Here is a 17,614-nt window from a genome sequence, read left to right as displayed (position 1 = left end):
ACTGAAGATCTAACAGCTCAGCTCAGTCCTTAAACCTGGGGCATGCAAAGGAGACTCGAGGAAGGTGCCAAGATGAATCTCACTGCCTCTGAGATTTGTTTTCCAACTCCAGCAAAAGTCATGGCATCTGCTGTGGAGACTCTGCAGCCCAAAATCTGCTCCTCAAGCAGGAGGAGAGCAGCCAGCCCAGCACGGTGCAGAACAATGAGGCTACAGCCACCAAGCCTGGCTCCTTCTAAAGCTAAATCCCAGTCCTCACTTTGCATCTGTGCACGGAAAAACATCCCTGAGGCAACAGGTACATTTAAACAGCACACAGTGTCTGTCTGAAAAGGAAAATCACATGAAAATAACTCCTTGCATACAAATTAGCCAGAACTCATTCAGTAACTCAGCCCTTGTGACACAGGTGGGAAATTCAAAGGGAGCAGAACACAACCTCCTGCTCCCAGACTGCTCTGCTTTATGGCAAGAGAAACAACACTTAATCAAAGAGGTTTAGTTGAAGACTTACATATGAAAGGTTTGACACTGCTGTGGATGTGTTTATGCTGTTTGAGGCCTGAAGAAGTGGCAAAGGTTTTGCCACACTCTGGACAAGCGTGAGCACGAGCCCCCACATGCTGGGAACGAATGTGCCTCTGAAGGTTGCTGGGGTCCGTGAAAACCTGCTAGGAAATGAGTACTGATTAACCAAGAAACTTGACTGCAGAAGAAGCCAGTTATCACAACAGCCTTTTAAAATTCAAACCTTGGAGCTATTTTTGGGAGTATTCTAAGATTAAAACCCTTGCTAATCACCCAAGTATTGTGTGGGTCTGTTAACTCCTTTGCAGAAGATGCATTTGACTTTGCCATTAGAAATTGCACATTTGAGGTCAGAGACTTCATGGGAAATAAGTGAAAATGTGGCTGCTTGAAACCTCTAAGCATTAGTGCATCAGAAATACTTTATACTGATACTTGAGTGTGTGACAAGTAATCCTGTACACAACCCAGAGCTAGAAACCAGGGCTTGGTTACATCTTATAAGTGTCAGCTCATATTACCATATTAATGGTAATATGAAATTACCATTATTGCAGCAAATCTACCTAAAACCAAGTAAGTTCTCATGCAAAAGGGCCAAGCTTTGGAAATCTGATAAAAAGCAATGCAGGTTACCACATCCTATACAAGTAATTCCTACAGCAAGCCCAGTGCTGGGACATGATGGAGATGCTTTAGAGATGAGAGGTGTACCCAGTGCAGCTGGGGGGCATTGCTATTGCTTATTTTTCATTTATATTGCAGTACTATACTGAAGTTTCTGGTCCCAGCAGCTGGCACACAGCCTAGGGAATCCTCTGCCCTGGGGATTCTTGCCCCTCATTGACCCTCTTACACCCCACCAATCCTCTCAAGGAGCCAACCCCTGAGCTCAAGGATGCTCAGCATCCTGCATCAGTGCCCATTTCAGACTCCACAGCCATTTCCAAACCAAAAGGGAAAGAAAAACAACATATTTTAAAAGTAGAAGTGAAAACCCTTGAGGAACCATCTGGAGCACGGCAGAAGCCCTATGCCCTCCTGCATCCCAGCCTGGGGCACCCCCACTTCCACACTCCCCTGCCTCCAGCAGCACAAGAAGTTCCAGGCAGCCTACAAATTCACTGTACCTTGGCACAGTTCTCACACTCGTAGTGCTTCCCGCTGTCGTGAGACATTTGGTGACGTATCAAGTTGGACTTCCAGTTAAAAGCTTTGGGGCACTGGTCACACTTGTACTCCCTCTCCTCGCTGTGTGACAGCATGTGCTTCTCCAGGCTGTGGAAACAGGAACAGGGCTCAGTCAGGTGTGGGTTTATAGGAAGAGGAGATAGCAGAGCACACTAAAAAAAAAAATTTAAAAAGCCTCAAAGGCCCAATCCTGACAGAAATAAGTCCTGTGAGTTCCAGGCTCACCCCAGCCAGGAGGCAGAACCTCCTTCTCCCCACCAGAATAACACATCCTCTCATGTTTTGCCAGGCCACTTGCAAATGCTCCAGGAGATGCTGCTGCTGTCTCTCCCCAAGGAGATTATTTCATACACCTCTCAGTATTTCACTCTGGTAATTCTTCCCTGCAGTCTGAATTATTTCTGCCTTATGACTTTCCCTCTAAACACACCTTGGATGCCACCACCTGCTATAAATCCACTCCTTTGATGGGAGTCAATTTTTCTTACAGCAGGAATAGATGAGGAATAGCTCCTCTGGAGTAGGACAGGATGAGTTTAAGAAGCTGTAGATAAGGTACACCACAACTGGAGCTATTCTTGATGATTATTATTAACTATGTGCAATTGTGGGGTTGTTTAGTCATTCATTTCTTAGTGGCTTATTCAGTCTATTATTAGGATATTCAGTGTCCATCTAAATTCTATTGCACATCTTTAAATTATTTTTTATCTCTGAATTTTTACCATTCATTTGTAACAAATATGTATTTTTAAATACCTGTATTGCTTGGTCACATACAGAGTCATAACTCACACCACTGCTTGAGGGAAGATCACTATGTAATGCAAGAGTGGATACACAGAAAAAACCCACTGAAAAGTGAGAATTTTTTCACATGAAGCTCCAACTGATCTCTGCTGAATCAGTGACAAAACCTGCAGGGGTTACAGCCTTGTTTCGGTTGTGTAGCCCAAAAAGCAACCTCCATTCTCAGCCACATGCAATGGAAATGCTTTCACACTTCTACCCCTCTTCTTCTTTTGGGGGGGAAAAATAATTCTGACTTCTCCTCCTAATACTTTTATAACAATTGACTTTCCATCACTTCAAAAAATTTTCCATAAGACCTGCAGAGATTCTTGTCCCTGGCTGTGTCACAGCTCTGTGACCAGTTGTCAGCACTGGGCACTCCTGGACCCAACACCCCCATCCTCCTGCTCAGCTATTTCTCCATGTCATTACTCACACCCTCAAGCATGGCTCATTTGGGCCTTTTGTTTCATATAATCTGGATATAACACACTTTGGCACTTTTTTTGCAGTGAACTGTCTGTGTGGTGTATGAGCTGTTCAATAATTCAGGAGTTTGGTGGATGGCTGCATTCACTCTCATTTTTCACTCTTTCTCACAGTACTGCCCATCTATTTATGATGACTCGTTCTTTGTTTTTTGCCCTTTCTCTTCAATATTTAATATTTTAAGCTAAATTTACATTTCCTCAATGATTCCCATATGTTAAATATCGTCCTCTCGTTCACAGGGAGAAAAGAACTTTAATACTGAATAACTCCCAACATGCAAAAACCTCACAGTCCAGCATCCTGCCTCACCCAGGCTGCTGGAAATTCTTCTGACTTGATCTGTCTCCATCAGCCCCCTCAGACTGAAAATCAGACAGGTGGAGCCACACACTGCCCAACATCAACCAGTGAACAAGACCTTGTGCCTGCACAAATTCCTGCTCAATGGGGTGGCCTACAGTGGGGAGTGATGTTTGGCACATCACGTTTCAATTTCAGTGTCGTTAGTTTTGTCCAGGTACAAGGATCATCCACTGATCTGAGACACCCCACACAACGCTGGGGTAGCTGCTCCATGGAGAGGAGTGAAGGAACATTTCTGTTTGGGGAGAGAGGGCTCCATCTTGCAGAACCAGCACCTGGAGCATCCAGGAGCAATTATTCTAAAGGACCAGCTCTGGGCATGCAGAAAACCATGCTAACCTCCAACAAACACCATGAGACCCTGGATCCTGGACTAGTGAGGATTTCTGTGAAATATACAAAATATTCTAAATTGACAAGCCAGCTTTTAAAGGGCAAATGATGCACACGTTCCTGTGCTGAAAAAGGGCAGCTCACAGTCACTCTGGTTGTGCCCACACAACGTGGGAAAAAAGGAACACAGGATGGGAGTGTGGAAATAGTGCTAAGACTCTGAAAACAAGAGATCCTGGATATCAAGCAGCTTCCTACAAAAGGCACTGCCCCATCTCAGCAGAGCATCTGGCCTAGGATTTTGCTATTGAGATATCTCAACATTACTATCAAACATTAGTTGAGGTTATCCTTCCCCAGGTCAAGAAATCACCAAGATGTAAATCTGTAAGGGATGTGCTGCAAAAATTCCTGTGTACTCTCGATATCTTCCAGCAACTTGCAAAATTTGCTGATAATCTGCACTGCAATATTGTATTTTAAATAATCACAGCAACTACAGTGACAGGAAAGTTGCACTGTTTGCATTCTATGTGTATTTTGCCCACAGGTCTCTCTGTTTTAACAGAGAGATAAATTTAAGGAAGCAACAAACCCTGGTGCTTTATGACCATACAGCTAAAAATAAATATCAACATACAGATTTATTAGCATCTAGAACCCATCTCTAACTAAAATGGCTTGTTTGCAAAGACAACATCGGTAACATCAGTGAACAACACTCAGAGATGTTTCAAATTATTTCTACCTAAGATTAAGGAACCAAGACCTCAGGTGACGTGAAGTAAAACCACTCCTGTGATTTCACTGTAATCACCCCAATTCAGACCTGATTAGCAAAAGTTGCAGCTCTTAATCTAAGGTCCTCACTAAGGACTTCAAGCACAAGGACCAAATTTCTGACTTATTTAGACTCTATTGCTTTTTATACCATAAACCACCAGCTGGCATAGAAATCCTGCTCATCTCCATCTTTGGTTTCTGTAGAAGGTGAATTTATCAGGTCCTGATGCCCTGCATGATCCAGCTGAAGCCATCATATAATCTAACCCATTCAATCACATTTTAAGCACCTTCTCCTACCTTTGTAAGTCTGGGAAGACTTGGTCACACTCTTTACACTCCTGGATTTCATGCACGTCCTGAAGGTCACTCTCATTCTCGAGCTTCTTCTGGAAGTCCTCCTCCACCATGGAGAAGGCAGAGTGGGGTGTGCTGCAGGGGAACTTCTGGTGGTCCAGCAGCTCAGCCTTGGACTCAAAGAGCTGGTCACAGTCCTCACAGCGGTACTGGCGCTCCTCTGCAACACACAGGGGGTGGCACAGGGACACCACTTCAGTTTTCACTCCTTTTTAACCAGCACCCCACCAGAAGCTGGGTAATGGTGTGGTTAACAAATTGCTCCTCAATAAAAGAAGAGAAGAACCTCAAAATAAATAAGGATTCTTAAGAATGTTTTATAATAATGCTTTAATTCCGTGTTAACTGCCAGGGTGACATCCAACAGGAATCCCTAACAGTGGCTTAGGACAAAAGTTTAAATAGCAAGGACAAGTGTTTAAATACCACCCTAAAAGGAATTATACAGGATCTAACATGGATATCCAGCAGAGACTGCCAATCTCTGCATTTCTCAATGAAAGGGATTGACTCAGATACAAACATCAGCATCTAAAATAACCAAAAGGGTGTTTAGAGTTTTTAAAAGTCTCTTCATTTTTATCACAGTCCTTCTGCAGCACCCAGCCCTGTTCAAAGTAAGCCAGTGATGCATGAAGCTAAGTTCTTTGCTTTAAATTTCAAAAAATCCTCATAATTTCTTACTGAAAAGTATAGAATATCAGTAAAGTGTTACTTTGGAGTGAGTACTTCATTCCCTTAACTAGTAACTCCCTCAAAAGAATAGATTAGCTGAAGAAAATCCCCAAAAAATAAACTTGGAGAAGAACATCCCACAATGTTTTTTTTCTGCTGCATTCTCTACTGTTGGTCCATACAAGGAGCCAGACACCCTGGTTTGGTTCCAGATATAAATGCCCTGAGGCTCTGAGTCAGAAAGGCACTGGCTGGAATCCCCAGTGCATGTTCTTGGTTGCTACTTGACAGTTGAGCTGATCCAGAGAAAGTGTCATGGGGCTCTGTTCTTGGCTGTCCATGAGCAACACTTTGGCTCAGTCTGCTTCTAAATCAGCCCTGAGGGACATGATCCTGCATGTGACTGCAGAGATTTCCTCTGGTGTCACTTGTACAATAGCTACTTGACCATAGGCAGGGAGAACAGTGTGCTGGACAGGGGGACACCTTCAGCAATAACTAAACAAAGTTACTACTGGGGAAAAAACTCAAAAACAAAACCAAATTGGAATGAATGTATAATCCCCATGTTTTTTCTTAAGAAAACAAGAAATACTACTTTAAATGTACAAGCAGTTACAAGAAAGTGGAGACCTTGATAATTCCTTCCCTGTGCATTGTCCCTGAATGTTTGTGAAATGTCTCTCTTGGCATAAACTGCTGGGCATTAAGAAGATATCCCATACCCAGTTCCCCCTGTGGCTGATAGCTCACTGCCCAACAGGCAGCACAGCTAAAGGAGATTTTGGAGATTGGCAGACAAATCTGAGCAACAACTCTGGAGTTTCAGATGAAGAATCTGTGTGTGGGATGAGTAAAGGACAAGTGTGAGGAGTAAGAATGTCTGAGATGTCCTCACAAATGACAGCAACATTGACAACCTCAGATTTCCTCTTTTCAAGGTCAGAGTTATTTGGCTAAATGATATAAAATAACCTATAACCAGGGCCCATACGTGTCCTGCAGGAGCATCATGGACTTGAGATAAGGACATGGATGCTCTTCTTCTTTTGCAACCCCACAAAACCATCAAGTTTCAATCAAGCACAGAAGGGCAGAAAATGGACAAATGCAACCACAGTCCAGCTCTCCTCCCTGGCTGCAGTGAAATCATCCCAGATTTCAACAGAAGAAAAAAATCTGCCTAAATCCAGGTTTAATTTCAGTGATACTTTCTGTCAGATGAAACAGTAAGAAGAGGCTAACCATGGATGTCCGGAGCCATTGTCTCATGTGAATAATCTTCACTCTTCATGAACAGTAAGAGCTCCTCTCCTGGTTCAATATCTGCTACCACTCTGTAGAATATCTGGGGGAAAAAAAAAAAAAAAAAGGAAAGTTAAAAAAATCAGAAAGAAAGAAGCAAGGTAGGCACCACAAAAGTCAAAGAAGCATCAACCCCTGTTGGTGAGTGTGGCAGAGTTCAGATGTGCTGCTGGAGAGGAGCTGATTGACCACGGCAGGTCTGCTCCTTCCAGCCCAGAAGTTGTGTTTTAGGCTCTGTGAGGATAAAAAGAACTGCTTTCAACAGCCTCTGCTGCAAAATGAGCTCTGTGATGACTGCAGATATCACCAGCAACTTGTCTGCTAAGTTATACCCAACCTAAGTACAGAGCAGCCATAAAACACATCCCTGAGTGATCCTGGTAAGGGAAGGAACTCCTGTTGCACTGGGAAAAGGTACTAAAGTAACTTTAATGCTTGGACTGAATTATCTTAGACATCTTTTCCAGCCTTAATGTTTCTATAATTCTAAAGCAGACATGAGGAAATGCTGCTGGTTAAGCCATAGGCATCCAGCCCCCTCTTCCAACCATCTACACAGTCCAAAAAGCTGTGAGGAGAGAAGCTTGTAAGAACCAGTGCACCTGGTTATTCCTTAGCTTCAAATGGAAACCGAGGGAAAAATCAGTCCTGGATGAAGAAACACGGTGAGCAGCCAAAGCTGCTGGTGGTGGCCGTGGCCTGTGACACCTTGTCCCCTCACACAGGTGATGCTGGGCTGTGGGAAGGAGCCTTCTGGGGAGGCAGGAAGGGGGGAGGGCAAAGGGGACACCCTCCCTTGAGCCCAGGCACCAGAGGAAGCACACGCCAGCACCAGGAGACTCTGCTGAAAGGAAATTCCCAAAATCCATCTGGCTGCTTTCTGTCTCAGCAGGAAATGTGAAGAGCACTAAAAAGCTCCATGAAGCAGCTCAAATAAATATTAGTAACTTCCTCGAGCCTTGTTAAACAAAACCACATGACAGCTATGTTTCCTACACTAAAAAATGATGCCTTTGCTTTTTCTCAGACTAATGTATTTTTAAAGGGTTTGCTCCCAAACTCTTAACTCTCAACACTCATTGCAGTGCACGGGGAGAGAGGCAGCAAATCATCTCCAGTGTTCAAAGCCACACAGATGAGTTTGTCACAGGTAGGGACAGGTGTCTGGAGGTCTGTGGGTGCCTTCCCTGCCCTGTCACACGTGGGCTCTCACCTGTGGTGGGTGCTGTCCTTGCCCCGGCACACACAGACCATCACTCACCAGCACATACCGGTGTCCTCCAGGAGGTGGCTGTACAGCCTAATCCTTCCTGCCTGCACAGGCTGTGCCCACGGAGATGGAATAAATACCTAAAAATATCGGGTTCGCATGCATTTCTTCAGATTTGGATGATTTTTTCCTCTCCAGTTTGTCCCAAAAGCCACTCCAGAGAACAGTGCAGGGAGTGGCAGTGGAGGCTGCCAGAGCAGCTCATCCCACACCCTGGTGCTCACCCCTCACCAGGTGACAGAAGTGCTGGCAAAACACATCAGGCACAAGGTACCAGTGCCACAACTGCCTGCTTGTGGTCAATTTTCCCCCTAAAAACCAGGAGAAGGAGTTTATGGGCAGTGTGATCCACCCTCCCTCCTCATCCACACCACCCTCATGGAACGACTAGCCTGGGCTGCTTGGGCGTCCCATCTGTATCTGTATTGTCGAGGGGATTTCAAACTCCACCGAGTGTTTTGGAGGCCTAGAGAGCCTGGCAGCGTCCTGTGTATATCTCTTCATGCAGCCAGGCAAATATCTGGTACCACAAGCCCCTGTGGATCCAATGCTGCTGTCAGTGTTAAAGGATTCCTGGTGGGCTTCAGCATGCTGGGGTTGCACTGAGGCAACACAGCTCATCCCATCAAAGACTAAACCACATTTAAATGAAGCCAGCATTTACCTCCTGCAAATAAACCTGGTGACAGTGCCACATCCAGTGAATATTTGCTGCAAGCAATGCTTGGTTTTCCATTTTTTACGATGGATGTATTGGGAAGTGGATTTTTAATTCCAGAAGAATAATGGCCTCTGCATATCTGAAAGGGAACCTGCAGTTGGATCTGTGGAAGATGGGCCCAGTTGCTGGCTGATTTGGGGTGAAAATAATACGTGGAATAACGATATGTGCACACTGACTGGAGAGATTTCTGGAGACCTCCATCCTGGAGAATGCAGAAGCAGAATCACCACACAGGCAGGAAGGACTTCCACCATCCCAGAGGGACTGTGCCAAAGCTTCTGCTCTGCCCAGGACTTGCTTCTGCTCCCAGGTTTTGTTTCCCAGTCAGGTAAAGGCCGCTGTTCTTCCTGGGTTGGTGCTGCATTCACACAAAACCACAGTGGAGCCTTCTCTGGTATTTTCCCTGTCCCATGAAAAGTATTTGGATAGACCTTTTCACCTCCCAGCACAGAGTGAGGACACATGGACTGGGGCATAAAGAGGGTCTTGTTCACAACTGCTGGGGAGCATGGCTTCTCTTGGGGAAGCTCAGGGTGAGGCAGCATCTTTCCTGCAGCTGTGGGACACATCCCTGAACAGGGAGCACACTCTGCAGCCAGTTGTCTTGTCTGCATTGCTATTTAAAAACCCAAAGATGATCCAACTACCTATCAGAATCTGGCTGGCCAGCCTCTTTGTCTCTCAGCAGGGAAACAAGATGAGTGTTTTGAAAAACTAAATTTTTTAAGTTGAGCAATGTTTCTTTATTCTGCATCTCAGACCTAACATTCTCCAAAACAAAGGCTCAATGACAGATTTCCAGCTCTGAAGTTTTCACATCGTTAGAGCACTAACTTTAATTATCATTAAAAATAATTTTTAAAATTTCTGTATGTACAGAAAAAATTCACCTGCACTCACTGTTTATACATCAATTTGCAGTGCAGTGAGAATCTAAAGTAAAACATATGGGAGTTTAAACCAAAACGACCATGCAGGTAAATTTATTCTGATTTTAAGAGCTGTCCTTATTACTTCACATTAATACCTTTTTTTCTCACTCTTCCCACCTAAAACCTCCTGGAATTACCCTGTCTGGGAAAAAGTGAGAAGCCAACTGTTGAAATGAACCACACTGCCCAAATTTTGAGGCAGCAGCAGATGACTGAGGGCAGGTGGGAGGGCAAGGGGGGTCCTGCAACTCCCAGATGGGGAACCTCACAAATTCCCCCCCAGCTCCACAGGTACCCCTTGGGCTGTCTGTGTTTTCTAAGAACAGCACCTCTACCACGGGCAGTATTTTTTGTATTAGGAAATGCTGTCATAAAATAAGTGGATTTTTCAATTGCAAAGCTGGAAGATTTCTGGCGCACAGTCCTGACTCTACTGTAATTAATGAAAGGTTTCAATTTTCCGGCTATCATTTCTCCAGCTGACTGAGCCTGCTCCATTAACCAACTTTTTTGGGTTAACCTGCACTAGCCTACTTGAGAACAAGTATAGGAAGAGCTTCTGCACAGGAGAGGAACACCCAGAGGACGGGGGGGGAAAAAAAAATAAAAGCAAAGTCCAGATGCGCATTTCACATGCCCTGGGATCAACGGTGTGTGACTACAGTTTATGTAGGAAGAGCAAAATCGGATTCAGGTCTGGAAACACTTTCAAAGTTCAGGGGGTCCAAGGTGGGGAGAAGCTGGGGGAGGCCTGGCTCATCAGTGCTCTGTGCCTGCCCACACTGCAGGTCAGAGATCTGTGCTACCGAGCAGAAATAAAAGCTCCCAAAGCCATAAAGGGAAAGGGGAGGGGGGCAAAAAAAGGAACACACACAATTCACTTTTAAATGGATGAATAAGGCCTCATTGTTATGAATCCCAGTTTACTTTTCCTGGTCAGGCACTTGAAATTTTATTTATGCTTAATAGACTGCATTTGGCATGTGTAAAGATGACAGAAGCGTGAATTATGAACGACCTTCGACCTATTCAGGAAGTTGTAATAATTGAAATAATAGCGAAACGCGCTCCCCGCGAGCTCGGCTGGGGCCGCGCTCGGCCGCTGAGCCCGTGTGCTTTGAAGCACCCCAGCCATCCCCCTGCCCCTGCCAGCCCCACACCGCCCTGCCTGGACCCCCCTCTGCTCCCATCAGCATCCCCCAGAACCAGGAGGGGTTAATTGAAGTTAAGGTTTTGGGGAGAAAAGCAACAACTCAGTGGCTGAGTGCAAGCGAAAGCAGGAACTGCCATGCACACATTTGTCGTGCCCTAAAGAGGAGCCGTGCTCTGGTGCATCCAACTAAACCCTTTATTCCTGCCTAAAGCTTTGGAAAACATTGCACGTGCCCCAGAACTGCCTGGGAAATTCAGATTTTAGGGCAGGCTAGAGATGCTGCTCCAAGTCGATGCAGTTTGTCCTTTAACCCCCAGGCCACGTGCTGAACTCCCAGCTCCCACTGCAGGGATCCTGCCCTGCCCCACACTGGTGCAAACAGGAGGATCCACTCTTCTTGGGATGGTGGGATGGATGGAACAGAAGACCCCAAAAGTGGATGGCTCCCTGGTGAGCCCCACCAGCACCCACATCCAGCACTCACTGGACCACATTCCATGAGTGGGTACAGCCACCCCAAGTAAGGCAGCTCCATCTCCCAGCTCCTTTGGGACACATGCCCCAAGAGGCAGCACACATCCTGCCAACTGGCACCCACCTCCACACTGCTTCGGAGCAAGAGTGGAACTTGCTTGAAAAGTAAAACAAACTAAATGTCCAAAACTACTAATCAGTGTTACGTCCAAGGAGCTCCATCAAAATCAGGAATTAAGCCCGCCAGATAAATGACAAGGACAAATAGACACACAACTTCACAGCAAGCTGTAATTAAGAGTTTGAAGGGAAAAAACAAGAAAGAAAAAGGTCCAAAATAGTTCAGCTTCAATTCTAGCTCCCGTGATGAACACCTTGTGCAGCTGGAGAGCTGTATGATGAAACCTGAGACAGATTCTTTTTGCTATACTCAGGCAAATGATAAATTGAAACAAACTGGAGTTTTTTCAAGGGCTAAGGTAAAGGAGTCCTGCCTGAGAGCTGTACTGGGCCCAAAGAAAACTTCAGCAAAAATCCAGAGGTGAAACTCAGTAAGTGTCTGCATGCAAGGGGCTGGAGGGGCACAAGTGGGAGCCCAGTGGAGAGAAAGGACCCTCCCTTTCCACTGCAGAAAGGGCAGGGGAGCACCATAGTGCCTCAGCACCAAGGCTGTGAATCCTTCCCTTCTTCATTTCCAAAATGCCTCAAAATCTCTATGCAGGAAGGACTGGAGGAAGGATGCTCCAGGAATCTCCATTTTTCCACCTTGTGAGGGAAAAGGTGCCTCCTGCTCCTCAAAACAAGAAGGGAACTGCAGGATACCTCTCTGCAGGGCACCCTTTTTGGTATCTTGAGGGGCTGCAGCCCACCTCCCTACCCACTACCACTCAGGTCTTCTTCCACTGTTGGTGAATTTTAGCTTCTGTGAAAACCTTGGTTCATCCAAGCTGCTCTGGTCCTGCAGAACCTCTTCCTTGGGGGTCACAAACCACGGACACCAGACCCCAACTTCTGTCACCCAGCTATTCTCCTGAGCTGATCTAACCAATCAGTTGTCCTCTAACACCCATGAACCTCCACTAATGAACCACACCAATATCAAGCAAGGTGCAGTCTTGTCCTGGCTCCATGCTTGCCCGTAATTCTCTACACTTTAAAGAGCAGATGAGTAAGATTTGACAGCCCTCATCACAAAAAAGTCCCTTATCGCTTTTATGAAACATGAATCATCAAGAAAACCTCATCACTTTGGAGAAATGGCAACAAGTTGCTAGGTCTGGTTCTAAACAGTTTATTTTGGGTCACATCAGGACAGTCCAATGCTTAGAGTGGTAACACCACGAGTGCATCAAATTCCAGATAACACAGGCAGTCATAAAGCCCAGGCAGGAATGTCACCCACAGCCTCAGCCCTAACTGCAGCAAGTGGAAAATCACCACTTCATTCCACCAGCCCCAAGCTAAAACATCCCTGCTCCACTGGAGACAGATTTTCAGTGGGAGCTGGATTAAGCTTTATTTGCTTAATAACCAACAACTCATAGGAAGACTCATGGCAGAATAGGGCCCTGTACGAGCTCAGCGTGTGTGTGCCCTCCTGACCCACAACAGCCAAAACCTTAATTTCACTCTCTGACAACAAAGCCTCAAAACTATTCCTTAAATACACAACTTTTGCAGGTGGCTGTGCAAGGAGCCCCTGCCCGCCACGGGCGGGGGGCCACGGCCATAAAACCTGAAACATGAAGCTGTGCCTGCAGATTAAAAAAGTTTGTAAAACGTGTAAGGTGGGATCAGATCTGGTGGAACCTACAGCAGTAGGTTCACTCCTGTAAGTTTATATCACTGACATTGGGCACATTGTTAAGGGTGTGATACTACTGGTTTTGCTCCCTTTGCAGTGGCACGTACTTGAGTATAAGGCAAGGAAACAAAACACACACAAAAACCCACCAAAAACCTATTTCAGCACGCACAGCAATCTAAAACCTCAGTAAAGTGATCTTGAGCCACTCTGAGTTTTCCATGGATCAACCAAGGGGACTCTGCAGGAGCTGCTTTGCTGTGGGGAAAGAGACCCGGAAGCTCAGGGCAGCTTCACAGCACTATGTGGCTGCATCACTGTCAGAACTCTGCAAGTAATAAGCAAGATAAAAACAATATCCAGGGTTTTTAACTTCAACAGCTACCAACAAACTTTCTAAAAAATAAAAAAGTTTTTAAAAAAAAATTTGTAGTTTGAAGGTGACCGTGATCTCAGTCTGGAATGTGCGACAGCCCCTGCCATGCCACTGCTTGATTTGCAACTGCACTTTCATTAACAGACATCTTTAAAAATAATGCTTTTGCTGGGCTGACAGCACTGCCAGAAAGCCTAATAGACCAGTCATTCTGCAGTCATTAAAAAGATGAACTAATAGATATTTAACGATAACAGAGAGGAGTCGTCCAAGTTAGCAGAAACTGCTCTAGAATCCTAAACTGACTCTGAGCTGAAAAAAAACACATTCCAAGACAAGAACAGTGACAAGACTATCTGCAGCTCTGCACACACTGTAGTCTCTTTGGGGAAAAGAAAAAATGTGAGCGCCCGGTTTGTGGAATTTCATGTTTGATATACACCTAAAATTACATATGTTCATGTTAGATTGGGTATGACAGGAGATAATAGTAAGACAGCAAAAAGAAATCCTAGATCGACCTCATTTGAAATAAAAAAAAAAGTAAAAGAAATGCAGCTTTTAAGCCCTACTCCAGCTGCAATCAAATGAAACATGAGTTGCATCCAGTGTGCATGTTTTGACTGCATCCCACCATTATCAAGCTGTTCATCTCAGCAAAGCTCATTTATAAAGTCATAAGAAAAAGCCCAGGCCTTTTGTAAAGTTGATCCTAAGTGATGAAACCTAACCTCAGCCGTGAGTCAGGGGGTGGGGTGGTATGTCTCTGAAAAAACTCTAAGAGAGAAAATGACAAAAAATGTTTTTCTTTCTCTCTTTTTGTTAAATACAGCAGGTAGAACACAGCAGAACAGCCAGATTACACACCGCCCTGAGTTCATCTCAATCCTGCCTCAAGCAGTCTGGGAACCATACCTGTCTGTCAGTCAAGCTTGAATTTAGTAGTATAAACTTGTGGGCAGCATGAGGCTGGGAGCGCTGGCAGGATCTTTTACCTTCTCAGGTACAGCCCAATGTTTGCTTGTGAATTTAACAGATGAGTTGAAGCAATTAGAGGTGAACAATTACTGCTGATCGAGTGTCTGTGGCTCAGGAGAGAGTGGCATCTCAGCACTGGGGATGCTCCCCGTGCAACCAGGGCTGCTGAGGTGCTTTGTGTCCCTGGGGGATGCAAGAAGAACTGGGGTGTCCCCACACACCTGCACCCAGCACTGGCTGTGGCTCCAGCTGAGCTGGGGTCTCCTGTACCAGCTGGGCTGCATCGTCTCTGCCCTCCAGCTCTAGCTACAACAACTGATACACATCCTCAGCTTCATCTTATTTTTATTTTCTCTTTTTATTCCCTTATTTTTCCTTTTTTTTCCCTTTTTTTTTCCCCCAGGAGCTACCGAGGCTGAGTGACCCCAGGTAGCCCCACACAGTCTATATGTGCACACTCAGCCCTGACTTGCATTTGTCACTCCTTGTACACGCACACGTTTGGCCATGTAACGTCCATTTCCCAGTTTGCCTTCCCATTATATTTTATATTACCTCTGGTGAGCTTGTGCCAGAAGAAAGCAGAAGGAGGAGCTGTTAGAAAGACTTTCTTGCTTTAAGATTCGAGAGCACATTTTTAGCATTAACTTTTTAGGCTCTGGTCATAAAACGTTGGAGTACGCGGACGATTTTGTGGGTAAATGTGCAGCGTTTCCAGAGGGCCAAATGAACAACAATCTCTTGCTGACAGCACCCAGATCACAACATGCTACTTGAAAGACAACCAAATCTTAATTTGCAAATCTCAGCAACAAAGCGCTATAAAAATATGGAATTATGAACAGCACGATACTGTGCAAAATAAATAACAAGTCTCCAGTGAATGAAGGGAATTATTGGCAGCAGTACAGCCACCATTACCAAATGTCAGAAATGTAAACACTAAAAAAAGAGAAAGTTAAAAGCGCCATAACTTTCCTTCCAAAAACGTCAAAGCGCGGGTGCGTGTGTGAATTCAGAGGAGATGCTGATGGTTCAGCCTTGCCTGCACTTTCAGCTGCATCCCCAACCCCGACCCAAAGATAATGAGTTGCTTGGACCAATGCATGTGATTTCACTTCTGATCTTTCCTACCTACACCAGCTCCTGCTCAATGTGAAATACTTGAATTTGCTTTTTCAATTAATCTACATAGTTTCCTTTTCCTATCACTGTTACATAAATGCGCAGCATGGAGAGAATTTATCGTTTTTCAGCACAAAGCATATTTCAGCTTGGAAAACATAACTTGCTTTTACTAATAATCTTTATGGTTTCTTTAGTTAAACCAGCTGCTGTATAAAAAAGAAATTATCTCTCAGTCTGTTGGCTCGTTCTATGCTACATGTGCTCAGGACTGAACTGTAAAAGTTGGAAATGAAAAAGATTTTCTCTCGTAGTTGCTGAGAAAGTTATTTAACCCAGTTTTAATCAGCTATCTCGCATGAGTGAAATACGTAGCAGTGGGCTGGAAATAGCAGACTCCCTCACATTAATTTCCTATACATAAGGAATTTGATTAGAAAGAATGAATTCTAATTGAAGCTTTGTGTCTGGTTGTGATTCTTCTTTCAATACTGTCAAGGCAATTAAATCAGCTAAAGATAATCTTTAGCATTCACCTGATGCAGCTAATTAAGTGGTGAAAAATGAAACACTGATTAAATGAATTGAATACTACGTTGCAGGTAACAAAGTTTAAATTGGAAACAAGAATTCACAATCAGTTGTTGCTTTGCTGTTTTAGTTATTTTACTTTAAAGAAGCAAAGCTTCCTCAGCCTAACTTTGCCCATTAAAATATTTCATAATGGCCTGTGTTATCCACAGACAAAAGCAAACCCTGATTTAGGAAACACCTAATAATTCATCAGCATAATTGAAAACAAAATGCTTTACTGCTTTACTGCATTCTTCCTCTGCCTATCCCAGCCTTTTTTTCCAACACACAAGGATAAATAACGTTTCAGCCCAACAAAGAGTGGATTTAAGTGCAATAAATGAAAAGAAAAAGAAAACCACCGAAGACCCTGATTCAGCACATAAGTACTACGAGTTCCAGCAAAGTGTATGGGAAGGCACAATAATATCCATGCACGTGTGCATTCAAATCCAAAGCCCCACACACGCAAGTACACTGGTAACATTTTCACTTTTGTGTCCTCCCCTCTTTCCATTAAATTCATGTTACAGCTTCCGACCAACTCAACGATAGCAATCCAAGTGGACTGCAACAGGAGCCAGAAAATGCTTCTAATTCAAAATCAGCACATAATGGCTTTGTATCCCTTAGAAAGTAGTCCTGAATTTTATCAGATATTAAAAAAAATTATTTATGAATTGAACAACAATATGGAAAATAGAAAATTTGTATTTTCTACCACCCATAATGAAAATTATTCCATTCTGCATTTCCAGCTGTACCTTATCTTTTGCCATAAGAGCAAACAGGCCAAAAGCTGTTATGAATTGCTGTTATTTTTTTTTTCCATTGACACCTGAAAGTTCCTTAAAAATTAAATCCAGAAAGTGAGCACCACGTACCTGATCACTTATTTGACATGCAACAAGGTTGTGCTGATTGTAGCATCCAGCAAACTTGATATATTTCAGCCAGTTTCCTACATCTGGTTGACTGGCATCTATGCAGAACTTCACATTGCAAAACTCATCCAAGATCTAAAAAGAAGAATATAAAAGAGTAAATCTTTCTGTTGCAGGCTGAGCATTCTAATCAAAAGAAAAAACACAGGTTTCCAGATAAACAAGTGGATAATAATAATAATAATAATAATAATGGTGTGTTTATTCAGAAATATGTTTCCCTGCTGAGACTTTTTAAGGAACTGTCAGAATACATACATAATAATAAAAAGACAATAAATGTTTTGAAAAATGTCTCGACAAATATTTACATGTGATTAAAATGTTAAATTTTTGCAATGAACCACTATTAATTTAAGAGGCACCTGATTTTCTATGCATTCATCAATGACTATGTCTGAAATTATTATTTTCATTAAATAGGACTCTGATAGGAATATAA

General features: G+C 44.0%; 1 protein-coding gene across 4 annotated transcripts in view; it reads right to left on the bottom strand.

Moving 5' to 3' along the window:
• Positions 1-17,614, bottom strand: part of MECOM (MDS1 and EVI1 complex locus) — a 329,136-nt gene that overhangs the window by 30,246 nt on the left and 281,276 nt on the right. For 2 of the 4 annotated variants that reach the window (XM_088171043.1, XM_014887059.2), the window contains 5 exons: positions 17,113-17,247; positions 6,760-6,862; positions 4,783-4,999; positions 1,659-1,806; positions 515-671 (listed from right to left, as the gene is read on the bottom strand). In XM_088171043.1, coding sequence (XP_088027169.1) covers positions 515-671; positions 1,659-1,806; positions 4,783-4,999; positions 6,760-6,862; positions 17,113-17,247 — 760 coding nt within the window. The remainder of the gene's footprint in view (positions 1-514; positions 672-1,658; positions 1,807-4,782; positions 5,000-6,759; positions 6,863-17,112; positions 17,248-17,614) is intronic. The other 2 variants (XM_014887055.2, XM_014887058.2) reach the window with 1 other exon arrangement.

Source organism: Sturnus vulgaris, chromosome 10 (assembly GCF_052056855.1).
Source record: "Sturnus vulgaris isolate bStuVul1 chromosome 10, bStuVul1.hap1, whole genome shotgun sequence".
NCBI classification, from domain to species: Eukaryota; Metazoa; Chordata; class Aves; order Passeriformes; family Sturnidae; genus Sturnus; species Sturnus vulgaris.
Note: the sequence above shows the minus strand (reverse complement) of the source record. Positions and strands in the feature narration are given on the sequence as shown.